This window comes from Thunnus thynnus, chromosome 11 (genome assembly GCF_963924715.1).
Source record: "Thunnus thynnus chromosome 11, fThuThy2.1, whole genome shotgun sequence".
In the NCBI taxonomy this organism is placed as follows: Eukaryota; Metazoa; Chordata; class Actinopteri; order Scombriformes; family Scombridae; genus Thunnus; species Thunnus thynnus.
Window position 1 is genome coordinate 23,955,043 of NC_089527.1, and position 26,567 is coordinate 23,981,609.

Genomic DNA, 26,567 nt, shown 5'->3' on the forward strand with positions numbered 1-26,567 from the left:
GTTTTAGCTAGATTCTCCCTTACTCTCTTTCTGTATTTGATGGATCGCATCAGAAACCCACACACATGTTGTTGTAACGCAAGTCTGTCGGTGCCTTTTTCACCGGCGCTACAGCTGTTGTGTGTGTGTGTTGTTGTCAGATCAGGGGAATGGCAGCTATGCGAACTTTGTGGAATGCTGCCTCCGGGCTTCGACTGCACCCTTGCAATGGAAAACCACACAGAGCTGTGTGAGCCAACAGGGAGGGGAGCGGTTAATCAATTTATTGGTTGATTAAACGTTGAAAGATAGTAGCTGTCACACAACTGCAAAGAGGCTGCGGTGACTTCCTTAAACAGCTTGTTTTGTCCGACCAAAAAGCAAAGGTAATCATTTTATCATATAAAACATGGAAAATAGGAAAATCCTCACATTTGAGCAGCCGGAGCAAGTGAATGATGTGCACGATAAAGAGTTAAAGCCACCATATATACTTTTGCTCTTCCCAGTAGCAGGACATAAAACCCATTAAACACAAAAACATTTACTTTCTGCACACAAAACGTGAATAATTAGTAGCTGTAAGGAATAATTCAGTTTATTGCAACAGCATTGTTGTAGTTTTGTTGACAATAAGACGACTGTACTGCACTCCAAGTTAACAACTTCTTCACAGCAGACATTTTGACTTATCATAGCAGGAAAGGCACAGGTGCATTCAAGTGTCAAAGGAAACCGACTGGTGAACCATCACGCACTATACCATTGTTATTGTTATCAGTTCCATCTGTTTTCCTGCTTTAACGTGTCAAAATGTCTGCTGTGAAAAACAGGTCTATTGCCAAGATCTCTGAACACAGAAAGTTTGCTAAAACCAAACAAACAAACAAACAAAAAAAACCAGTCAGATCAACCCACAAGTTTTAAACAAACCCTCTGGTTAGCAAACTTAAGGGTAAAGAAAAGAAAGGTAAACAGACCCAAACTGTCTTGAATTGCAGTTTGCAGACCAACTTCCTTATTGAACTTCAACCTCGCATATAGTACTTGTTATACTTGGGCGAACAGGTTTTCCTACAAATGAGGACATTTTGACAACCTGGCTCAACTTTTGGCTTGTTTACAACCTGACTGCTTGTCTAAACTCGAGTATTTTTTGCAGACCCAGACTTAGCCAGCGATGAGCCCCATGTTCCAGTTTTCCAATGTTATCATAACCAAAACTAAGACCTAGAACCAAATGTATTGTTCGAATGATTATTGATTATCATGGGCGGAATAATTTCAGCACTAATGCATTTAACATTTGTATTGCTACATTTTTGAGGATCTCCACTGATTACTGTCATTTTCCAGTCAGCCATATCTTATTTTAACCCTGAGATACACACAAAAAATTAATTAGGTGGATTTTGTTTCAACTTTCTATTTTTGTGAGAATGTTTATTTCTACCTGGTATAGAAATATAAGAACACACACAAACAAAATCCTACCTGAGCTTTCAGAGATGTCAGCTTTCACTGATGCTAGTCTTCTAAAAGGTCACGATGCCTTTGGATTTAGCTAAATTACCAGCGTCTTGGGCTACTGCAGCAGGTCGGACGTATATTGAGCACTTACCCTGTCATTGGCCACACAGATGATCCGGGCGTAGCAGCAGATCATCAGGAAGATGAGGCTGAACAGAGGCACGTACCATCTGCAACGCACAGACATGAGAAGGCGGTAAGAAAGCTCCAAATAAGGAATAACTATTAAAAGATCATTCTTGTTGATCCTGTTGGGGAAAATATCACATGAAAAAGAAAAAAAAAAACACAGAGGATTTAACTGAATTTGTAATCCATATGAATAGGGTCACATATCCTAATGGAGTTCATCAATAGCATGCTAGGTGTCTAATGTTTTGCTGTCAGGGCCATTCAAATAGATTAGACATTAGACCACAGAAAAAAACCCATTTAATAAAATGTCATCTGCAAGGCCGTAATCTGAGAAGGTTATTGCTATTAGATATGATTTGGTGCAGAGCTGGAAAAATGCTTATTCTGATAATGTTTCACAGTGTTATTCAGTCGTTTACGTTCTCTCGCTGTTCACTTTTAACAGGAAAAAGTTCCTCAATTTGAGAGTCACATTGACCACTAAGAGGGTCAATGTGAACTAAACTGCACATTTAAGTATATTTAGGTTAGACAGTTTCACTGGTGGACACTGGAGAGTATAACATTGAATAGCTGATGTGTAGAGGACGTACAGTGTTAGACAGCACGGAGTAGAACAGACCTGACTAAGCACCTCTGGTCCTTACCGCACATAGTTTCAGTGGGCAGAAGAGAGGTATACAGACAACAAAAGATAATGCCAGCAAAGTCACATCGCCGGAAATGCATGGCATTCCTATGGGATGAAGGGTTGACAATCAAGAGAGGCGCTGGGGAGAATAATATGTCAGGTATTTCGGAGCGGATGAAAGAGAGTGAGACGAGCGGGGGAAACGGGGGTGATGGCTTTGTTGGAATGGCAGCCTTGTGTTATGCAACCTCTTGAGAGGTGATGTAAGCTCGGAGGTGTTTCAACCTCTCCCTGTAATCACGAAACAGGCCTTTGTCTTGCTTTGATAGACAGGTTCCTGGCCTCTGCTTCTCTGTTCAGCCTCAGTGACTGAGCGGTCGCGACCGTGCCGTGCAACAGCCTGCTTCCCCGAGTCCTCCTGAGCACCTGGCACAGGGAGGGAGGCGCTGGCCAAACGCACCTAGGTGATAAACATGTCGGATCGCAAAGATCAAAACATCAAGAATAATTACAGGCCTGATCATGACCCAGAAGAAAAAAAACAGGAATGAACCAAAAATGCCCGAGTTATACAATTTTGAATATTAAAAGGCATTTTGAAAAGGCCTAATTTTTTGAATCTGTCTCTGATGCATCAATACAGGGACACACATGGTTTCAAAGTACAGAAAACATGTTGGGAATAAATGTCTAACAATGTGCATGAGAAATCCTTGGCATATGTGCTAAAGCTGCAGCTTTAAGCAACATCTCCAAAGGCAAATATTAGGCCTCGGCCAAGCTTACCTTCATCCACACTTGTCTTCCGAGCCTCCCAGTCGAAAGACACTTTTATCAAATTAAACTTTTTATTTGCAGGGAAATCCGGGATCGTAGGCGTTTGTTTCACAGCAGGAAACAGGGAGAGAGAAAGGCTGCTGCCTTATACATCATGTTCCTTCACGTCTTGTAGGAAACATCAATATACAAAGCAGAACCTCTTTGAACATGTGTGTGTGCGCGTCCGCACTAGTTCAATAATGGCATGGGACAATGATGAAAGCGTTTCAGGGGAGACCTGCGCGAGCGTCACCTCGATGTGATTTAATAACCCGTTCTCCGGAATAAACAGCGCCCAATTACGCCAGCGCACGTCCCGTTAATGATGGAGAGATGGGGTGGGGGGTTGGGCAGGCGGTGGAGAGGGGGAAAGGGAGGGGGTGGCCTTTTTAACGATAGCGTGGGGGGCTGCGAGGAGGAGAGAATGACGGGCGGCAGCTACAAAGTGCTCTAATTAGCATGATAATGATCTGCCATTAGAGTCCGCTGTGCTCTATAGCTGAGCACTACCCGCAGAGAGAGCAAGAGCGAGAGCAAGAGAGAGACGGGAGGGAAAGAATGAGAGAGAGAGAATGAAATAGAGGCAGGGAGAGAGAGGAGTCTGAGTGGGCAGGCGATGATAAAGGTGAGAACAAGAATAAAGGTGAGGAGAGAAGGGTGGATGGATGACGGAGGATTGTGGGTCAGGAACAGAAAGAGCAGAAATTACAAAGAAGCGCAAGGTGATTAAAAGACTGGGAGAGGGATAAGGTCATAGTGAGAATGAAAGGAATAGCAGAAAGAGGCTGCAGCCAATAGATCAACTAGGGAAGGATGGCTAGCCAGATGGATAACCACAGAGGGGGTTTTGAGAGTCGGAGGAAACGACTACAGTGAGCACTGGAAGAAAGCTTGAAACTTGGAGAAAGATCATCACAGACGCACACAGATTCAATCATTCGGCCTCAGCCTGGCTTTCCCTCCAGTGCTGCTCTGAAGTGAAGGGAGAGACATGGATGAAAGAGGCCTTAATTGAAGTGCTCAGTAGAAGATGAGAGCGCAGTGGGGACCCGTCTGTGGTGGTTAGTGCTCGACTGCAGCCGTCAACTTTGACCCACAAGATCCAACTGCCGAAGGAAAGATCACGATCTACCTGTTCAACCACTTACCCAGGCCCCAGACAAACTGAGAGACAGAAAGAGAGGAAAGGAGCAGGGTGTGTGTGTAGCGTAAAGGTTGGGTTGCCAGATGCATAAAATCAGAAAAATTTGATAAAAGCTAAAAAGAGTCCACAGACATGTTAGCAGCAGTGTGAGGCTGTGCTGCGCTTTGAGCTACATGCTAATATGCTCGTACTGACGATGCTGATAACGTTTACATCGTTTGCCATCTTAGTGCCGTGCTAGCATGCTAATACTTGCTAATTAATGTCATCAGTTTTGTAGATTTGATGCTAGATTCAAAGATGGGGATCACCAAAGTTATTTCAATTCATCCTGAGGGGAGCATGAATGTGTGCGCAAAATTTCACGGCAATCCATCCAACAGTTGTCGAGAGATTTCACCCAAAACCACAAATGTCAACCTCACGATGATGCTGGAGGGAATGCATTTGTTTGAATGTCTGGACAAAATTTGGTGCCAATCCATCTAGTAGATGTATCAATATTTCACAGGATAAGTGAACACTTTGGCCTTCCGTTGGTGCTAGAGGAAAAGTCAGGAGATCCCCAAAGTTTTTAGGTCTTTCTGGGGGGCCATGAATGTTTAGTATAATGCTGTTTTGTGATAATCCATCCAGTTATTGTTGAGCTATTTCACCAAGGACCAAAGTGGTGGATCGACTGACGCTGCCATCCCTACCCTACCACAGCTACTGAGGCTAAAAATACCCTGGTGATCATAATTTTTCATTTGTGAACATAATTTTCTCAGTGCTATGCCTGACCAGTGCCAGTGATACAAACCGATGGGGACCTCTAAGAGTGGTGACTCAGCTAAGCTCGAGTGCTTCCAATTGCTGACTCAACCCTTGAAATTCTGCACCTCCGTCACACGGCCCTCTGCTTTTCACTCTCCTTCCTCTTTCATCCCCTTTCACACAGCCCTCCAAGCCCTCCCCCGCCTCCTCTGTCCTGTCTGCGCGCTTCGCTGAACTCTGATGAAGACACACTACGGGGCGTGGGCAGAGACGAGGGCAATCTATTTCTCTTACTCTCCTCTCCTTTACGTCCCGCTATGCCGCCCTTCTTTCCTTCTCCTGCTGAGTAATTCCCGGTCTCTCTAACTGTACCCCGTATGCCTCCCCTCCCACAATTTCCACTTTTCACCTTCAATACAGCAACCTCTGACCTCCTGCGCCTTTTCCCTGCAAGCTGTCGGCAGAGTGTGCGTGTTTGAGTGTATGTGTTTTATCCTTGACGGGTGCTGCCTTGGCCCCTAATCTCTCATCTGGTTTGATGTAATTAGAGCTAATGAAGATTCCCTGATCCTCTGAGCGGCTCGTCCCCCTGGGCCACGACAGCGTGGAAAAGTAGAAAGAGCCGGGGAGCAGAGGAGCACTGATAAAAGAGACACAGGCTCGTTTAGCACAGCTGATAGCTATGTGTTGTTCTGCATGTGTATGTGTGAGTGTTTGTCTGTGTGAGTCTGTGTGTGTGTGTGTGTGTGTGTGTGCTTATTTGTTTAGAAAGATTGATTCCCTGCTGATGCTGCGAGCAGCAACACGATTACCTTGGCTCATAGCGAAGTGTTGTGTGCATGTGCGTGTGTGAGTGTGTGTTTAAGTGTCTGCGTCGGGGGATTGGCAGAGCCCTTGCAGACTTAGGGCCAGTTGCAGAAAGCAGTAGACAGGCATAATCCTTCATAGCCGTCCTAAACACTTAAATACACAGTGTAGCAACTCCCCTAAATCTGACAAGGCAGAGGCAGACACATGCACATCCACAAATGCGCACACACACACACACACAAACGCACACACATCTTGGCCTCACACCAAGAGGGAAAAAACCCTGCAGGCTCCCCTGACATGCAACCCTTCACATTTCCCCGCAGTGACAGCCCTCGCCCCCACCCCCCCCACCCCCCACCCCCCTCCTCCTCCCCATCTCCCCCAGTGGGGGAAGCTTTGATGGCGGCACTGAAAGGGTCTACTTACATCCCAAATCTCCAGGCTACGTGATCGTCTGTGATCCAGCTGGAGGAAGAGAGAGAGAGAGAGAGAAAGAGAGAGAGAGAGAGAGAGAGAGAGCGATGGGGGGGTTACAAAGGAAAGGGAGAGCGTGAGCGGAATAGAGACTTGTGTGACTGCGGAGCGGGAAAGCTGTGCAGCTGTAGCTATTAATAAGCCGAGAGTGGAAAGAGAGAGCCGAGCCCGGAGATTAAGGCTCTGTCCCAATTCTCATTCCACCGCCTCCTCTCCTCGGCCTCTTCCCCCTTTCCTCAACCCCTTAACTACCCTCCAAACAAATAATGCTTTCCCTATTCACCACCAAGAGCTAGAGTCTGAGTGGGCGTTTTACTGTTCAAAGATGTTCTGATAATTGCCAATTTTTATCACATAAAATCTTATGAGGGAAGGACTCTGTCTGGAGCTGGAATGAGGCCAGAGCTGTGGCCCTCCTTGAAAGGAAAGACATTTAACAGAAAATGCGCTGTCGCTGGCTGACAAAACAAAGAAGCGACGATGTAGCCGGATGTTTGGCTGTACTCACCACCAGGCTCCTGCGGGGCCGTAGTATCCCTTGAGCAGAGGCAACGAGGACATGACCAGAGGAACCCCCCACGCCATCACATGGTACAACCTGATAAAAAGGGAGACGTTTATTTCATTATGAGCAGCAAGACTGGGGAGCTTTGCCCCAGAGAAAAAAAAAACAACCCAATAACGAAATTAATCCTTTTCCTCTTCAGTTCATCCTTTTGTTGGCATTCACATCTGGGTCATTTTTCAGGTGCAGACAAATGCCTATACAGCCAGACTGCCAATACTCAAGGTAATAGAAACCATAATTACCCCCACTGTTGTGGAAAATATGATTTGCAGAAGAGTGGTCTGCATCAAAACCACAAACAGGATGTGGATTCTCACTCAGCGGGTTCTAGCAACAAATACATTTCAGGACTAAACTGGGTAAATTGTGAGGGAAAAATCTATGTTTATGAGCTTTATTGTATAAAACAGGCAACTTTTATAGTTTATGAAAGTTTAAGGGGTAATATTGCCTTTCACTGAAAAAGGAAAAGATCGTTGACAGCCGTCTAAAAAAAAAAAAAATCTCAATCACTAAACATGGCCGTGAGTGTGTGTTAGACAGATGAGGTGTGTGCGTTCCAGTGTCTTTGGGTGTGGGCGTCGATACTTTATAGAGCGAACAGTGTCGCCCGGTCAATAGAGTGGAAGTCCTGCCCTGACTTCTTCCAAGTGCGGTCAATCGAGCAGAGGCGACACGGCTGACACACACTCTATCGTTTTCTAGTCCCGCGCCACACACACACACACACACACACACACACACACACACACACACACACACATCACACACACTCTCATTCTATTTCACCGGGGCACACTGTATTCCTCGCCTCTGCCCCTGTCTGATGGACAGCAGTGTGAGTGTGTGGGAGGCGGTGGAGAAAGAGAGAGATGGCTGGTGGTTTAAATAGAACAGAGTGGTGGGTGGGAGAGAGACATAGGATATGTATAGATTCAGAGAGCAAAAGAGAGAGTGTGTGTTTAGATCGAACACAAGAGGGAGCGTGAGGGAAAAAGGGAAAACAAGGGACAAAAGGGAGAAGAAGGAAATGGTGGAAGCACAAAAAAAAAAGAGAAAAAAATCAAGCAACTGAGCGATTAAAGGAGAAGAGAAAGCAAGGGAGGGAGGGGGAGAGAGAGAGAGAGAGAGAATAAGAGAAAGAGAGAGAGTGTATGTCAGTGGGAGGAGAGATACAAATGGTGAAATCAGTGCTGCCATTCCCTGGCGTGACGATTGGTGGAGGGGGGCTTGTCAGGAAATCAATGTCGAGAGCTCGCAGACCCACAGACACGCAGCAGCGGCAGCGCACACACCACACTCTCGCAGCGCTTTGAGAGGGAGATGACGAGGTCCAGAGCAGAGCGCAACATGGGCTTAATGAGGCACAGCAGGACCGCAACACGCTCTGCATTTCACACACCTGCACGCACACCCACACGTGTCGACACGCACATGCGAGCTCATATAGAAATCTCTCTCGAGGCTCGATCTCATTTCTCGCTGCCTTACACCACTTCTTTTTTCCCCCTCTGTCTTCAGCTTCACCGATATCTCTCTGCCCTCAGCGCACAACGGATTCAGTAAGCCTGGATCTATCCCTCAAACACACATAAACACGCATGCGCGCGCACACACACACACACACACACACACACACATACACAGACAGACAGACACACTCCCTATCCTCTCTTGCATCCACTTCAATCAGTCTTAGATCATCCAGCCTCCGTTCTCCATCGCCTCTGGCGATTTGTTCATTCATAAACCATCACAGTGCCATTGCGTGTGTGTGTGTGAGAGAGAGAGAGAGAGAGAGAGGAAAAGAGAAAGAGAGAGAGAGAGAGAGAGAGAGAGAGAGAGAGAGAGAGAGAGAGAGAGAGAGAGAGAGAGAGAGAGAGAGAGAGAGAGAGAGAGAGAGAGAGAGGGTTGGACGTTGGGTTTGAGAGCTGAGGGGTAATTGTGCATGCATGCAAAGCCACATACCTGCCCACCTAAATACATACAGCTTATCTATGTACTGTCAAGCCTCCTGACGCTCTGGCTTCACTTCACTCTAACCTATTAAGCCTGGCTGGGTTTTTTTCCCTTCACATCATGTGTGACCGGCCACATGCAAAAAAACACAGACATGTCCCTCTCTCATGTTGGTCCCCGTGGACCCATGAGTGGTGTGCAGCTGATAAGGCTCTGAAGCGTAATTTTGGCCCCCAAGCAGGCCCTTTCCCTGTGCCCATAAAGCTGTCTTCCTCTGAGTTATACCGCCATTATATCATCTGGCTTATTGCTAATCAATGCAGGGAAACTCCCATGGGGGGGCAGCAGGGGAGGGGGGGGCCCCTCTCTTTACCAGCCCAACCCCTCACACACAGAAGGGTAGGAGGGGTGTGCACACCTACAGCATACAACCATGAATAACTGACTTGACTTTGCAAACAGAGTTGCCGCTAACTTGTTAAAGCTGCTTCTTTCTTTTCCCGCCCACAGTGTGCATACTTGGTTTTTCTGAGTGTGTTTGTGTCACAAAGCTCTACGTTAGGCACGGAAAATGAGAAATCTCACACACACACATACACACACACATACAGGCAAATTCACACTCGCACTGTGGAGAGTGCTCATGGGAGTTTGAGCGACAGAAACATAGAGCCACAAAGCGTGAAGATGGGTGCGCATGCACGCGCACGCACAAACACACACTTAACGGCTGACACTCACTCCCTTTTCAATTAGAGCGTCGGCTGGCTGGAACAGAAAAGGAGGAAAAGGAGGAGGAGGAGGAGTGGGCTGTCAATGCTCAGCGGAGGGACACATGCACTAGCAGACCGAACACACACACATAAACGAACACTCGTAGGGAAGCAGCCGCAAAAAAAATAAGACAAACACACCTGAAAGGAAGACACAGAGGCCAATATATAGACAAAGAATGACCTGTTTGTGCACATGAGGGACGAACAGCCTCCTACTCACATTTCATATCTTTTTGTGCTTATTTCTCTGACCAGGTTGAGGTACAGGTTCAGTGTGATGAGGCAAACCCAGGCCAAGGCACTCCAGTCTGCGGAGACACACAGAAAAACAACAAGGTCAAATTACAGCGCAGCTCCCTGGCACACAACATGCACCTGCTACTGTGTGTTCAAACCATGTGTGTGTGTGTGTGTGTGTGCATGTATTTCACTTTTTGATAAATGAATGCCCATTCTGCAGTAATATGAGGGAAACCTGTGGCTTAGGGTGATGGATGAGAAGGGGGAGCTCAGAGAGAGATAATGATGAACTGTGGAAAAGCAGAAGGGAGATAAAGTAGGAGTGGGAGGCGAGAGAAGAGGAGGAAGCGAGCGGGGTACATGGGTGGGGGTAGGCTTGAACGGGGTGGATCAGAGCGAGTGTAAAGACACTGAAAATACAAAAAAAAAAAAAAAAGGAATGAAGAAAGGGAAAAGGAAGGCGCAGTCAGTAGAGGGGAAAAAATGAATGTATTTTACAGAGACAAGGAAGAGAGTTTAGAAAGCTCACTTTCCTTTTTCTGGCCTCGATTTCAGCCCTCTTCCTTTGTGTGTGTGTGTGTGTGTGTTTCTGTTGACAGGACAGGCAGGGCCGGTCGTCACAATGATGGATTCCCTGAGCCACATACTCAGCTTACTCAGTTTCACAAAACAAAACCCCATACACATGCATGCACACACACACACACACACAAATATACAGACACAATTCTTACACTCAGGGAACCATTGGGAATAGTGTGCAGTGACTAAGAAAGAAGGAGGCTGGCTGTCTATGTCATTATCACAATAAATCACTGTCATTGGGATTGCCAATGCACCTTACCAGACAGCAGCCGAAGCTTTGCTTTAACTTGTCAACACCCGTCTCAGCTTCACCACCTGTCCTCGTGCTGCCCCTTCCTACCATCTTCCTCCATTTCAAACACATTTCATTAAATTTTATTGGTCGGAGTTAAAAGCAGAGCTGCGCTATGCGGCTCCCACTAGGCTCGGCGCTCCGCAACAGAACAAAGTGCCTGTTCAGCCGGTGTTTATGTACAGCAGTTTGCCCTCAGCGTGAGGATCCTCATGATAAACCGAGGTGACACACACCAAACCCTGCAGTACTAACTCACTGCCCATTATCCTGTATCCTCCTGAGTGTGTGTGTGTGTGGTGAAGTGTTGTATTAGCGTCAAGCCCCAACTAAGAATCCTAATGCTAATCAAGGCTAAAGGTAATTGCAACAAATGTCGTCAATGCAAATAAAACCGAGAGTGTAAAAACAAGAGAGGAAAAAAAAATCCTCTCACTCTCCTTAAATGAGAAACTATAAATGTCACCGTTTAAACCCAAATGAAATTCTGTATTGTGATTGGAGGAAAAGCATCTCCTCATACAGGAGGTGGATATTCAACATTTAAAGGGTGATGAAACAGCGAGGTGTCGCCTTTGGAGGTGGCAAACTGAACGGCTGTGATTGGCCAATAACTTCACAGCATAGTGTTGGACTCTCAAGTGTTACACCATCATCATGGGTGTGGCGCTCTTAGTATGGGTGTGTGAATACTGTTCAATGATCTGCAGGTTTAACTAATGCATTACTGGTCTTGACAACTAGTGTATATCCTAATGACGCCCTTTTATTTTGACAACGTCTGAAGAGAATGTACAGACTGAGTCAGCAAAATAAATGCAAGGAGTATAGGCCTCTAAAAATTGTAGCGATACCATATGAGAGAATAAACATATAAAAATAGATATAGATAGATATACTAGACAGTAAGTTATGGTTAGAAAAATAGGATTAAGTTTTGAAAGCTGTTAAGAACACTGTGCAGTTGTTGGGTTTTTTTGTATATCGTATAAGCATCTGCCAGGTTTTGGTCGGCTTTTTGACCAATAACAGTGACTTAACAATTACTCATGTAAAAATAGCAGTTTGTCGCTTTTAAAAGCTCACTGCATCTCCTTTAGAAACAGCTCTGCACATTGCATTTCCAACTGCTATAAGCTGTAGCAATCAGTGTCAAGGCACATTTTGTTCTCCAGGCAAAAAATGACATGATAAAGTATTTTCTGTGGTGATATATGAGTCCTTCAGCAGATGTCTTTGCTGGATCTCTGCTTTCTTTGCTGACTCACTCGTCCCCATTGTTAAAAGTGTGCCAGTGAGCAATTAACTGAGTTTTTTTGTCTTACCAAAGTACGTTAGCCACCAGGCCTGGAAGTCACAAAGAGATCCCTCTGGATGGGACTCGCCCTGGTAGAGGGAAGGAAGAACAGCACGGGGAAACATTTTCACACCAACAAAACCCAAAGAAGCAATTATGTGTGTGTTTAGTGAAACAGACAAGAGTAACTCACCATGACATATGCTACGCTGTCGAAGAAGGCAGCTACAGTCAGGCTGAGAATCATCTTCTGTACGGAGAAAATGAGACAAAGACATGAAGAGAGATTCTATAGCAAAACACCCCCAGTAAATATACCAGTGCATAGATCAAATGATCACTGATGTGGCTGACAGGTTGGCATACGACTTCCCAGGCGACGACTGCATGAGAATATCACAGAGGATTCCCTCTATATGAGACTGAACTCATTATGTTTTTTGATGAAATGAATCAATAGTCTGTGCACTACAGAATTTTTGTGTCCAAAAATGACTCTGCCAAGACTGCAGGAAGAGGAGAAAGGGAGGAGGTGGAGACAGAAAAAGAGCGCAGGAGGGCCAGAGAGCACTAAAGACTATTGACTGACGGATAACCTTTGCAAGGGGATGGAGGTGAGGAGATGGTTTATGTGGTGTGAGAGGAGGAGGAGAGGAGGAGGGGGAGGAAGAGGAGGAGGAGGAGGAGGAGGAGGAGGAGGAGGAGGTGAGGCCACTCTCTGCGACCTGGTCCAGTGGTAATAGGATCCATGAGAGCCCCACGTTAAGCTGTCATTTACTTCAGATTAGGAGGATAACTTGGTGCGCTGCTCAACCTGACAGACCTGCTGGACCGGCTTCAAAAACAAAAACTGGCTCTCAAGCAGCACACTCAAACAAACGCTGAAAAATAAAACCCTAATTAGGTCAACGCGGAAAAAAAAAAAGTGGAGAGAAAAATGTAATCAATATTATTTAGCGTATATCCAGACCTTAAGTATAGCGCAAACCTCTTCATTTTGAGAGGGAGAAAAAGCACAAGACGGCAGTCATTATCACAGAATAACCATGAGTCAATTAACTCCGCAATTGATTAATCTGTGCGTTTTAACTGGGTTCAATTATGCCAAGATTTGCCATGGCTAATTGAACATATTTCCTGTGGCAACGAAGCAAACAGAAATGCAAAAAAAAAGAAAAGGAGTCACAACATACTGTGCATTGTAGCGTAAATTTACCTGAGCCAAAGAGTGATACCTGCGAAGCAGCCAGATCACAAACAGCATGAAAATGCTGTAGAGAGAGAAAAAAAAAACAGTGAGATGTTGCATGTTAATTGTTGCAGGGGAAACAATTTGAGCTCTGATGTACTGTCTCTGGTGCACATAAATGCATCATAACAACTCAAACACTTATCTACATCATCTCTCTGATAATCTGAACTCCACCTGCTGATATTCTTTTGCTTGTAGCAAGACCACTGACCATTAAACACATGTTTAAACAGAAACCAATAAAGCCTTCATCTTTGTCAGAAAACCTGCCAGAGACCTGCTCAGCAACACTGGGGCAAAATGTTGAGGCAATGGCTACTAGATGTTCCAAAAATACAACTGACTATTGAAACAATGGCTCCAGCGGCTTGTAGTTAACAAAGCAAACAGATGTTTTCCAGAAGAAACTGGGGTCCCAACATACAAATTTTATGTTAAGTCATTTATTATCTGTGGCTGTGGACTTGCGATTGAGACATTTTGAGATAAATCATTTAGTTTCATTAGACAACAAACTCAACAACAGCTGGATTTTATATTATAAGTTTCATAACAATAGTATTTATTACAGGGTTACTGCAATGTGTTGCATTAGATTGTACAGGTTAATGTTATAGTTAACCTCCATCATAGATCTATTACACTTTCACTTGTGAAAAAAAACGTCAAAGACCTGTTAACAGATGTTTTATGCGACTGTTGATGTCACATTTTAGTAATGGTTATACTCAGTTATCATATCTCATTAAAGATAGAGCTTAGCCGAGAATCTAATGTGTCAATCTCAGTGTATCACTAAATCATATTTAAGAATAGTCTGGTGTAAAATAAAAGTCAGGGATTCAAGACAAATAATCAGATGAGAAAGAGATCATTTGAAGAAATATTCACCATCCTACTAGGGAGAAGGTCCCCGTGGCTCGCTTTACTGTTAATATCACCACCTGTAAATCAGAAACAATTAATTACTGTGAGGCTAATATCTGTAAATAATAAAAAAAAAAACAATGTATTAAAGTATTTGTTGACTTAGAAATACTCTGTGTAGTGTTTTTGTTTTGAGTAAGGCACTGTGCAAATTGGTTGAAATGTGCATCACAAATAGTGCATTGTCATCATTATAATCATAACCTTAGAAATTACTGGGTTGAGAAGACTGTTATTTGTTCAAGTGTCTCTTTTGCGTGTTTACGTACGTGAGTGCAAGCATGTGTGCGACGACGAGGAAATACAATAAAATGGGATTTTGCAATCGCTTCAAGCAACCAGAGCATCAGATATAAAAATGTTTACAACATAGCAACAAGCACCTAAGACACGTACGGTGTATCAATGTCACCTCTACACACATTTGACCTATTTAACATGTTATAAAACACAGAGGGTGTTAGATGACAGCTGAGTGAAATAAATCACAGATAAGCAGATGGGTTAGTGATAGTGCCAGATATTCAACATACTTTGTGCAAAGCCACGAACCGAAAGTGAGCTGAGAGCTACTCCGAGAGAAACAAGACAGTAAAGAGAAGAACCAAGGAATGAAGAGAATGAAAGATGTGTGAGTCAGTCCTGTGAGCTTCTGGAGGAACTAGGGGCCTGCAGTAGTTTTACATTCAAAATAGAGTAAGGCACGTCTGCACAATCAGTTGTGCGACATTGCTCCTGTGATTTTTCACACACACTGACACACAGCGACAAAGCCCTACCTTCGATGAGTCTGATAACCTCTGCAAAAACACTGCTACGTCATGTGTTGCCCTATATAGAAAACATCTACTGCCAAAAAAGCCAGGAAAGCTTCTAATTAAATGTATCGAGAGTGGATGTCAAATTGTATATAGTAAATAGTTGTTGTTGGTTTTTTTTTTAGCAGCATTAGTTTTTATCTGCTCAGAAAACACTTGACTCACTAACAGGGACACTGAAGATGTGTTTTCTCTGAGGTCTTTGACTGGTTTGTTACTGTTTTAATTAAATTTGAATGATGGCACCCTGCAAGGAACCGTGGGAGTGTTAAAAAGGGTTCAGACTCTTTGCATTTTTCTACAAAATGTTCCACAAATAGGGCAGGAGCGAGCTTTCTTTTTTGAGAAGTTTATTATGTTATTTTTGGGATCGTTTTTTCTTTTCATGATATATAAGGCAGACAAATATTTATATGTTGGTTAACATGGGTAATGTTTGTATTCCCAACTCTACCAAATACAAGAAAAATTGACAAAATACTAAATAAGATCTGACTGTAGACTTTGAATGACCAACTAACAATTATTTATTATTATATAATTATATTCTCAAGTAATCTATAAAATGTCAGAAAATAGTCACAAAAAAAAATCCTCATCACAATTTCCAAAAGCTCAGTGTGATGTCATCAAATTGCTTGTTTTCTACCTAATTGTCCAAAACCCAAAGATATTCACTTTATTATCACATAAGACCAAGAAAAGCAGCAAATCCTCACAATTGACTAGCTAAAAGTAGGAAATATTAGCTAATTTTGCTTGAAAAATGACTAAAACCATTGATTGATTATCCAAATAGTAAGCCTACTACTCGACTAATCATGTCATCTGATCTTGAACACTTCGGTCCAGATTTCGGAACATGATATACTCTAATGGGAGCAAAAAAACAACTGAATCATTATTTAAATCTGAGAAAAGTGTTGCTCAACTGACAAAGACACAAAGATGTAGCAGGCATGTCAGCAGCACTCAGGACTCAGATGCATTACCTTCTGTGTTTATTAACAAACAGAGACTGAAATACTGATTAAAAGAATGCATGAATATTTTGAATCGTGAACAGGATAGGAGGTTGGAAAAAAATGGATGAATGCAAGAATATTTTGTCTTTAATTTTTACTTGGAGTGCGATAACAAACTCATACTCGGATAGTTGTCTTGGTCAACGTGGCCCATCTGTATCTAGGTTAGTCAGACAGCATACGGGACGGCGTGATTGATGCTGGCAATTATGAGCAATTGCTTGTCAGTGAAGGAGAGAATTGGGCTCTAAGCGAGACGACATTGCTGCAGCATTCTTCCTCTGATATAGTTAGGCCAAGAGAGAAGATGATAACCTGGAGTTTAATGCTGCTGGCACGCAGAGCAACAACTTCTCACATTAACATGTTCACCAGAGACAGCACCGGTTCTCCAACTAATCTGATCCAAACATACGTACGTCAGCTTTGATACGACAACAAGCTACAATTGATCCAAGTAGGTTATTTCTTAACTAGGTTATTCTGAAGATAAGGAAACTATTGAAAGGTTTATCATAATCTCTTCCTCGAATCCTCAGGGTGTGGACTCAATACCACCAACACCTGTACAAATAAATGCAATTTAATTTGAAGTTATGTTTGTGAAGGTTATGAGGTTAAATTTTTGTGCTTGATACTTTGCCAGAGAGGTGTGGGTGAAACTAAGCGGTAGCTTTCAGTCCATACGTAGCTGCTGTTGCTTTAGTAGATTGCACTATACTGCAAAGTGCTCTTTTTGGAGTGAAGAAATAACAGGAAAAATGCATTAGAGTATAATGCCATCAATTACATTATATTCATTTGGCAAATGCTTTTGTCCAAAGTGACTTGTAATAAGTGCTTTTAATCATCAAAGCACATCCTTTCCAAACAAACAAGCTACAACCTTGTTCAATGCTACATTAAAGTGTTTGGAGATTTTCTTTTCTTTAGGAAATGAGAAGCACTAGTATGGGTTGTTGATATGTAGTATGAAAAGGTGGGTTTTTATGTAGCAGCATTCCAGATTAGCTGCAGAGGTCTGGTGGCAGAAGCGAGGGCTCCTGCAGAGAGAAGGTTGCAGCAGTCCAGGTAGGAGGTGACACGCACCTGGATGAGAGCCTGAGCCAAATCCTCTAGATCTTATACGGGAGGAATCGGGAGGAATAGTCCTGCTTAAACCACAGCATCAAAAAATACCATTTAGTGAAACCATCACCTCTCTGACATAGTCTCAAAAATATGTGAACACCATAAGATTCACTGAATAGGATTGACTCAGTGATGCACAGTGGTAGAAAAAGTATTCAGATCCTTTGATATGGAAAAATAGCAACACTAGTGCTCCAAAATACTCCATCACAAGTCCTGATTTTATGATTTTACTTAAATAAAAGTATTAATACTCATTATACAGAATTGGCCCTGTCAGTGTTATATTATTTGATCATTATTATTGATCCATTCACATGTAAGCAGTACTTAAATGTTGTATTTGGTCAAGATGGGCTCATTTGAACTGCTTTATATACTGCTGGGTAATTTATTCCATAATAATGCACTGTATTTTATAAGATGATCATGGGTTTTGAACCTAAAATCTTAATCTGCAAGTAACTATAATTGTTAAATATATGTAGTGGAGGAAGAAATACAATATTTCCCAAAAGATGTAGTGGAGAATAAAAATGAAATACTCTAGTCAAATACAGGTATCACGAAATTGTACTAAAAGGACACATTCACAATTTTTCAAGTGTGTCTTAAAACAACAGTCAGGTGCCCAAATCAAAACACTGAAATAGGTTTTCTCGCTGTAATCATTCCCCCTGTTCATACTGGCTGTTAAAAGACCCCCTTCAAATGCACTTTCAATGTAAGTGATGGGGGACAAAATGCACAGTGTGGCCACGCAGTCATTTTATGTAAAAATGCATTTAAAATTTTATCTGTAGCTCATAAGAGGCTTCAGCAGTCTAAATTAGTCATATCAAGTGGATATCTGCCACATTTACAGTCTTTTTAGCATCAAATTCCCTCTGTGTTTCCTCAGACAGTGTTTCCCTGTTGAGCTGCGGTGGAAGAATAGTAACAAAAAGAGGAACTTTGGCACTAAAAAGACTGTAACGTTGAAAGATGTCTACTTGATTTGACTAATTTGGACGGTTGAAGCTTCATATTAGCTTCAGATAAACTTTTAAATACATTTTTGCACAGAAAGAGGCTTGTGGATTCTGTCCCCCATCACTTACATTGTAAGTGCATTATGAAGGGATCTTCTAAAAGCCGGTATGAACAGGAGGAATGATTATGGCAAGAAAAACTGTTACTAGTTACTTTGTACTACTACTATAATATATTGTTCAGTTCCTTCAGTTGTTGTTTTCTCCACTGTTTTCATGTCTTCATAGTATGTTTCACATTCCAGTTTACACATGAATTGGCCAAACTGGTTTACTTATCATGTCGAGATAAGGAACTCTACATCTTTGCTTATCTTTATTCATAGTGGCCAAAATAAACAGGCTGTTTCCACATGCAGGACTGGGTGAGGCTCAAACCTAACATAATGCTGGTTAACATTACTGAACTTGTTATATTAAGTGTGAATAAACAATAGTGACCTCAGACAATAAGCTAGTAGTGCTCACAGCAGTTAGTTTTCCTTGAAGCTAATTTTGTTAGCATCTAGTTAATTGGCCTGTTGAACTCATATTCAACAGGCCAATCAAAGCAGCTAGCTTATTAGGCGATTAACAGCTCAGCTGTACCCTCATATAGCGCCAAGAACCGTGCAGGCCGACTCCATTCACCAACTAATCACCCGATCAATCGAGACATAATCAGTTCGAGGGAGTTAAATTATTATCGATGTCAGAAAAAAGCCACCAAAGTAAGCTAATAGTGTAAGCGTTATGTAGCTAACTAGCTAATTAGCTAAAACTGAATTTACAGTGACGTTGGCTACTTACGCATCGATAGTCTTCTGAATGTGTATTAAAAAATACGCAGCGTGTATCGTTACTGGCTGACTTTGGGTTTTCACTGTCCATTTTGAGTCACGATGATTTTGAAACAATTTGGCTTCGATTTGTTTTTGTTTTGCTGTAAGTTAGCTTTCCTTGTACTTCCTGTTTCTACTGTGCGCCGCAAGGGACAAAAAGTACCACTATCGCTTGTGTATTGTGTAGTAAAATAACCGCTCCTTCGTAATTCATGTGGACTAGTATACTAGTTAATGGACTAGTATACTAGTTAGTACAGGGATATATATGTTCCATCTATCAGTCAGTGGTGGAATATAACTAAATACATTTACTAAAGTACTTGGCTTAAGAGCTCAGTACTTTGGCAGTTTTGTGATACTTGTACTGTTTACTTGTTCTGCTGCTTCATTCTACTCCACTACATTTTCTGACAACTATAGCTACTTGCTACTTTACAGATTAAGGTTCACATAAAAAACAAATGATGAACTAAATGTTATGCATTGTTACAGACTGAACTGGCCAACAGTACATAAACTAGTTAAATCAGCTTCACTTCCACCAGCTATAACATTAAAATTCTTCTCACACTGAGATTCTTTTTACATGCATCACGCATACTAAAAAATTCAAATATTTATATCATACATAACTCAGAGGCCATTCTGTTGCATGTCGTACTCTTACAGTATTCTCATAAAACTCACCTACTTTTCCTTTAGTAAAATTTTGCATGCAGGACTCTTACTTTTTATGGAGTATATTTATACTGTTATAGCTACTTTTTCTAAAGTAAATGATCTGAAAACTTCCACCACTGATATCAATTGACTTTCCTGTGATACACTGTTCAAAAGCTGCAAAATCCCAGGTTTTACAACTTAATAAATACCTTGTTATCTAAATCTATACGGAGGTTCTACATCAACCTTTGCCACAGTGCTTAGAGCTACATATGTAGTCGACACTACACATGTAGCATGGTAAAAGCATTGACGTTTAGTAATAGCCTCTGACATATACCTTAAGGTTGATGATAAGGTTATCTCAGCGGATGTTTTTATCTACACTCAAATGCAGAAAGGCATGTTACCTTTGTCCTAATTATGGACAGTAGTGGCAGCATTTCCTGTAAACACTCTGAATCAGAGAAAAGAAAAAAGTGTCAAGGTGCATTAAAGACATTTGAGGAGTATTGCTTCCTTTGTTAGTCTATTTCTTCTGCAGCAGACTTTATTAAACTAAGCTTCAAAGCTTCAAAAAGCTGTCAGCTGTCAAACAGACACCGGAAAATACTGAAATAAATAAAATTATTGAACTTTTTAAAAGTTATTGGTCATTTAAAATACTGACTGAAAAATGCTCGTATTGTTCACAGAATGGATTTTAGATTTTTGACTTGTAGAAATGAAAGAAATTCAACAAAATATAATACAGTTCTAGTATTGGTTATTTAGAGTACAGGCCAACTATTATATCAAGATGTGGCCTAACGTAATATAGTGTTATGTGTCCACTATGGCTCATCTTTTTCATTGACTTTCTAAATGTTATGTTTTTAAACATTTATGCATGCATGTGTATATGTGTGTGTGTGTGTGTGTGTGTGTGTGTGTGTGTGTATGAGAGAGAGAGAGACAGAGAGAGAGAGAGAGAGAGAGCGACACTGAAACTCCAGCTGCACCCATCTCCCTTTTTGGCCTTTGAAGCTGTCACTGTCAGTTATTCAAACAACAATGAGGGATATCTGGTCTTTTTTTCCCACTTGGCAAGATATTACATAAAATAACACATGCATGCGTGTGTGCGTAAAAACAGAAGTAGTCTCCCTTTTGTCTCTTTTCAAAATATGTTTAAATGTTAAAATGACAGTAATAACAAAAAGCAAAGTGAACTGATTCTAGTGCATACCTATAATTAATATGTATATCCCCAGACGTCAGCATATATGATATATTTACTGATTGAAACTAAACAGTACATTATTTTTTTCCTGCATATAGTAATATGACTCATGTCATATTATTGAACAAAGTATCTCTTTTCCTCAGGCTCTTTGCTTTCAGAGTTGAAGTTGTTCAAGGTGTTGTCACTTTAGTGACGAGCAACATTCCCCAACCTGCTCGTAATTTTAATTCCACCTCTTCCTTTTAACACATTTAACATTGCTGATGGCTGAGGGCAACTTATGATTAATGATGGTGGTTCTAAAGCCATAAACCATCTTTTTTTTCTTTTTATCATGAGACGTATTACCAAACAAGGAGTAAGTCCAAAGATAAATTACCAAAAAAATTCTGGAGCAATTTGTCTCAATGCTTGCAGTAAACACCACTTTAAATAAAATAAATCCAAATCAAGAGGAGAGCAACAGTTCTGACTGACTCCTAACAGTGTTTACACGCTGTCTCTGAAATACTGGCTTTCCCATTACAAAAAATAATGAAAACACCTGTTTTCAGAGCTAAAGCTAAAGACACACCCCTAAATAGATGTCAAAAAACATGTTTTTGTCTTGATGCTTTTAGTTTTTGTCTGACATCTTATCCATGTATACTGTACAACCCTCCAAACCTCTGAATTGCTGCCCTCATCTCAGATTTTTCCAGCAATTTTAAGTAAAATGAAAGACTGATTACCAGACTTCCCTGATCCTGAAGTCACAATACTTATTTTTAACTGTATTTTTATAGTTAAAATGTTAAAACTTGAACATGAACAAAAAAAGATACTCAGAAGATGTTAAGATGCATAAAACATGTTTTTTGACCAGCATCACTACTTAATTCATATTTGAATGTAAAAATTGTCTACAAGTATCTGTTTTTGGTCAGAGGTGACAGATCCCTTGTATATCAGGTATTCCAAGAAATCTATCACTTAAACACATATTTTGATCTTCAGTTTTGTCTTAATTCAGTTTTATACTGTTTTGGTCTATGAGACAATGTTTAAATCTTAAATTTTCTGCATTTATGAGCACAAACACACACAACAAATGGAGTAAGTTCATATAAAAGTTTATTTTTAAAAACAAATATCAGTACAAAAATGGTGCAGAAGCTGCGTACAAAAGCATTTGCTTGTTTTGACAGATGGACATCTCCAATAATGCCTTTTACAATAGCAAATAAATGACAATGACAACAATGCATCTCGTGGAAAACCTCTCATTATTCTTTATGCAGAAGAATTATCAGTTGATTCCAGTTCATTGACCATGTAGGACATTAGGAGATCACTGGCAGCTATGAGTAAGCATCTGCCTCCTTCCTTTAAGCACAATTTAAAGACACAGACACAACAGACTAGGAGTAGCGTGGTCATACACAGACAGATCCTTATGAACACACTGACATCATCAGCTTCACATAGAGAAAGCGAAATCTTTTGTCAGTATTCCCCATCAGAGGGACGGTTCAAACGACGGATCGTGTAGTTCATACAGTCCACTTCTTCTCCAACTTTTGAAATAACATTAGGCTCTCAAACAAACAGTGTGAGGTAATAAATTATACATTAAATAAATGCTTAAATATGTTTCACCTGTGTGTCACTGAATGCATGATGTGTACAACACTTTGGAGTGCAAAACATAGAAGTTTGGTGTTAAATACACGAATGCTTTCTTCAGGATCAACAGATATACAGTTAATACCACAGAGTAGACCGACACCATGTAGGCCTATAGACAGAAATAAAGCTGCCCCTTTCTCTACCATCCATATATGTTCGTCAGTAAATTTCATCAGTAGTAACAGCAGCAGCAGCAATAGAGGATACTCAAAGTTCAGTTCAGCCAGCCAAATAATTTGCTTCCAGTTTCTGTGTTCTCCAGGCTTACTGGCCCCATCCTCCGATACCAATCTCCTGCTTGTAGCGCTTGGTAAGAGAGTTGGCCTGCACTGTGAGCTTGCCCAGCACCCCTTGAAGCCCGGTCAGGTGAAACTGGAACTGCTTCTCCAAATCCTCGTCCTCCTCGTCTTCCTCCTCGGATGATGATGATGCGGAGGAGGAGATGGATGCGGACGAGTTCACCCGGGTGATCTTCATGCTTTCCTTGCGCCTCTCGTCGGCTGCTGCGCACCTGACCCCCCACTCGATGTCGGTGCGGATGGACTTGAGCAGCTGGTAGTAGCTGTACATGTCCCCCTCGTCCTCGTCTGATTTCAGGGAGCTCATCTCTCTGTCCTCATCCAGCGGGACGTCCCGCAGCAAACTGGGCACCATGATGGTCTGGTCCATGTTGTTGACCGCGCCGATGAATCGGTTCATGGCGTTGAAGAGGGAGTTCTTCTGTTTGGGTGTTTCTGACTGCTGCATCATCATTTTTGGCGTCTCTTTTCCGTCCAGAAACAGTGGTGAAAGCGAAGGTCCGAAGTTTTTTCTCTAAAATGCACCGGACAGTTTTTCTCCTCTGTGAGTGCCCTGGTTTAATTCTGGGCTGATCGGCTTAAGAGAAGCGGCTGTTTGTCTGTGATGCTGCGGCGGGGATTGGCTGTCTCGTAAATCAGGCGAGCTGTGCTGGTAGTTGGGCACGGTTCTTGTGTTTTTCCCCCTTGCTGAGTGTTTGTGCCCTTCTCGTTCTTTCTGCTTTGAAGGAAGACGGGTGTGCCTTTTATGTATGCAGGTGGTTTCGTGCTGAAAGGCGTTTCCACAACCTGTTTGTCAAGTTCTCCCACTGCAGTTGTAACCGGATCCAGATGACCTGGAATAGCACACAGCAGAGCAGAAAGGTTTGGCACATTGACTTAAGGAGGGGTGGCTACACATTGACAGTTGAGTACATCCCTCTTCAGAAAATGCAGATGATCCTGCGGATTTACTGAAACAACAAATCTCAACGCTCAGCTATTACTTGCTACATTTACAGCTGAATACGCTAAACTGTTTATCGCGCGTAATTACGCACAACAGCTGTCAGTATGCCTTCACTGCTCAACACTAAAGTCTCATCCCAAACTTAACTTACCGTACAAGGTGCTGTCCTGTGAATCTACGATTTCTGTTCTAGTGAAAGAGTGGCTCACATTACATCACTGTATCCCACATTCTGTTCCGATGAGCCACGCAGCAGACATGCGGGGTGAGGTCTCACCGGGCGGACCGAGCATGAATATTCATTAACCAAGCCATCAGCCCACTGCTCGGCTTCAAGTAGAGCCAATCAGATGGCCATATACATTTCCTCAGAGGCGGGACAAGTCGATGTTGGACCAATGACAAGCGCCACTGTTGACTGCTCACATATAGAAAACAGACGCAACACGTGTTGAGCTCTGGAGCTTTCCAATAATTATCATTTAATTCATAGAACGACCTTCAGAGTATCAACAACTGTGGTGAAAGAAGTATTTAAATCATTTACTTAAGTAAGAGCAAAATACATTTATTTAAAATACTCCATTACAAGTAAGAATCCAGCATTCAATATTATCAGCAAAATATAACCTACTTAAAGTGAAGTTATCATAAGTTTTATTATAAGTTATCATAAGATAATGAAGCAGGTAGGAAAGAGGAAGTTCAGTTACACAAATGTATTCATTTTCTGGGCTTTTATGTTATTATATATATTATATAAAGTAGCATAAAATTGAAATACTCAAGTAAAGTTTACGTATCTCAAAACTGTACTTAAGTGCGGTACTTGAGTAAATGTACTTTCTGGTCACCCCTAAAAATGTGTTTTGTCTTGTTGTCTCTATCATTTTGAGTAACTGTTCTCTGCTCAGTACATATTTAGGGTTGCTATGGAAAACATCAAGGTGAGTTGAATTAGTAGTGAGATAGTGAAGTAATTGGTACCACATCAATGGGCATTCCCAACCTAACCTCTATACTTTTCCTTGTTGCAACTGCCAAATTATAGGACTGTTGGGAGTGGGAAATGAAAATGTCATAAAAGTTCAAGCTCACATAAACACTAACACTAACTCCCCTACAGAAATATAACTGGCCTAGTTATTTCCCCTCGGGGTAACTTTAGTCTAAGCCAGTTACTGTAGTGACAAGCTTTTCAGATTACATTTTAAACTAAACTGTTGCACCAGCCAGTTTCCAGTAGAGATACTGGACAGCTGAGTCCCCTTCACTCTTCTAACTATAGCTGCTGGTAAACAAGGGGGGGACTCCCACATTGGCTCTGCATCAGAAATAGCCCACCGTTAATAATACAGTACAGTACGTGCACAGGCGATCGTATTGAAATCTGAGCTTCAGTAAACACTTCTGGTCAGACTGAAAGTATAGAAACATGTTTTTCACTGTGTGGCCATCAACAAAAAATAACTCTGCCTGTCTAATGTTAAATCAAAACACATCTGCTGAAAAGAAGTTTAAAACAGATTGTATTACGAAGGGATAGGCTCAAAGGAATTATATAAAGGAGGGCGCGGAAGAGTAGGCTGGTATAGAAAGGTGGCCTGATTGATACTATGTGCCCAGGAAGAGACGCCATTTGTTCTAGATACTAGTAAATGAATTGGTGTTCCAAAATTGTTGCTCAGCAAGAATGGTGGGAATGTTAACATGAATGGTAAAACCTGCTGGAGAGTTTCTCTCTCAGTGTGGCCCAGCCTACTTCCGGCTCATCTTGGTATTTGTCACTCATATCTCATTTCGTAACTCCCTGTCCTAAAGCCAGTGATGCAAGAAGTATTCATTTACTTCAGTAAAAGTAGCAATACCACAATGTAAAAATACCCCATTTACAAATAAAAACTGGCAAAGTAACTATAGCTGTCAGATAAATGTACTGGCATAAGAAGTACCAGAGTTCCCTCTGAAATGCAGTAGAGTAGAGGTGTAAAGTAGCATCTAATCTTAAATGTACTTAGTTTCAGTGGTGGGAGAAGTACTTAGAGCCTTTGCTTATGTAAGAGTATGAATACCTCAATGTAAAAATATTCCATTGTAAGTCTTACTGTCAGCTAAATGTATTTGTAAATCAGTGTTATATTATTATAGATATCAATGGTTTATTATTACTGATGAGTTAACATGTAAGAAGCACTTTAATGTTGCAGATACTCAAGTTGGAGCTGATTTGAACTGCTTTATATACTGTTAGCTAGTCATATTTCACAATATGTTCACAGATTTTGTATATAAAATCTTATTCTGCAAAACAACTATTACTGCTTTCAAATAAATGTAGTAAAAAGTATAAAATGTTACTCTACAATGTAGCAGTATTCCTTTACTATATAAGTATAGTAAAGGAATAAATGAATTGAGTTTTTTTCCCATACCAATATCAATGGCACATCTGCCTTGGAAGCAGCTTCACAAATAACACAAATGGACTAATCTTATCCCCCTCCAAAGATTAGCTGATCCCAGATCCAGTTAGGGGAAAAAAAGCAGGTCAGCAGAGCAAAGGGTGCACTACTGCTGAAGAGAGATCAGATAGGAACATGCTCTAGCTTTGCTCTCTCAGCAGGGCTGTCAATCAAAGCCCCACCTCACCGACTTTCTCTATTCTTCCGCAAAATGCCTTTCCTCTTGTCAAGAGGACGCCCCGTGCCTGAATGCAACAATGAAACCTGGATCAGTTCGGAAGGGTTTTCTCGATTGTGT

The 26,567-nt window shown here is 41.7% G+C and overlaps 2 protein-coding genes across 2 annotated transcripts in view; both read right to left on the minus strand.

Annotated features, from left to right (window-relative positions):
- Positions 1 to 19,154, minus strand: part of si:dkey-100n23.5 — a 52,146-nt gene extending 32,992 nt beyond the window's left edge. The window contains exons 1-9 of the mRNA XM_067603993.1: positions 18,972 to 19,154; positions 14,142 to 14,194; positions 13,215 to 13,269; positions 12,192 to 12,248; positions 12,027 to 12,087; positions 9,805 to 9,892; positions 6,790 to 6,879; positions 6,234 to 6,272; positions 1,601 to 1,679 (exon numbers count right to left, since the gene is read on the minus strand). Coding sequence (XP_067460094.1) covers positions 1,601 to 1,679; positions 6,234 to 6,272; positions 6,790 to 6,879; positions 9,805 to 9,892; positions 12,027 to 12,087; positions 12,192 to 12,248; positions 13,215 to 13,269; positions 14,142 to 14,194; positions 18,972 to 19,052 — 603 coding nt within the window. The 5' untranslated portion in view covers positions 19,053 to 19,154. The remainder of the gene's footprint in view (positions 1 to 1,600; positions 1,680 to 6,233; positions 6,273 to 6,789; positions 6,880 to 9,804; positions 9,893 to 12,026; positions 12,088 to 12,191; positions 12,249 to 13,214; positions 13,270 to 14,141; positions 14,195 to 18,971) is intronic.
- Positions 19,155 to 21,990: 2,836 nt separating this feature from the next.
- On the minus strand, positions 21,991 to 24,100 carry mid1ip1a (MID1 interacting protein 1a). The gene is made up of 2 exons (XM_067603994.1): positions 23,959 to 24,100; positions 21,991 to 23,694 (listed from the first exon to the last, which is right to left on the minus strand). Exon 2 carries the CDS (start codon positions 23,313 to 23,315, stop codon positions 22,827 to 22,829), a length of 489 nt encoding a protein of 162 aa, XP_067460095.1. The 5' UTR covers positions 23,316 to 23,694; positions 23,959 to 24,100; the 3' UTR covers positions 21,991 to 22,826.
- Positions 24,101 to 26,567: the final 2,467 nt, after the last annotated feature.

Excerpts from the sequence above, each read along its gene's own strand:
- mid1ip1a (XM_067603994.1), bottom strand. The coding sequence starts at position 23,315 with ATGATGATGCAGCAGTCAGAAACACCCAAACAGAAGAACTCCCTCTTC.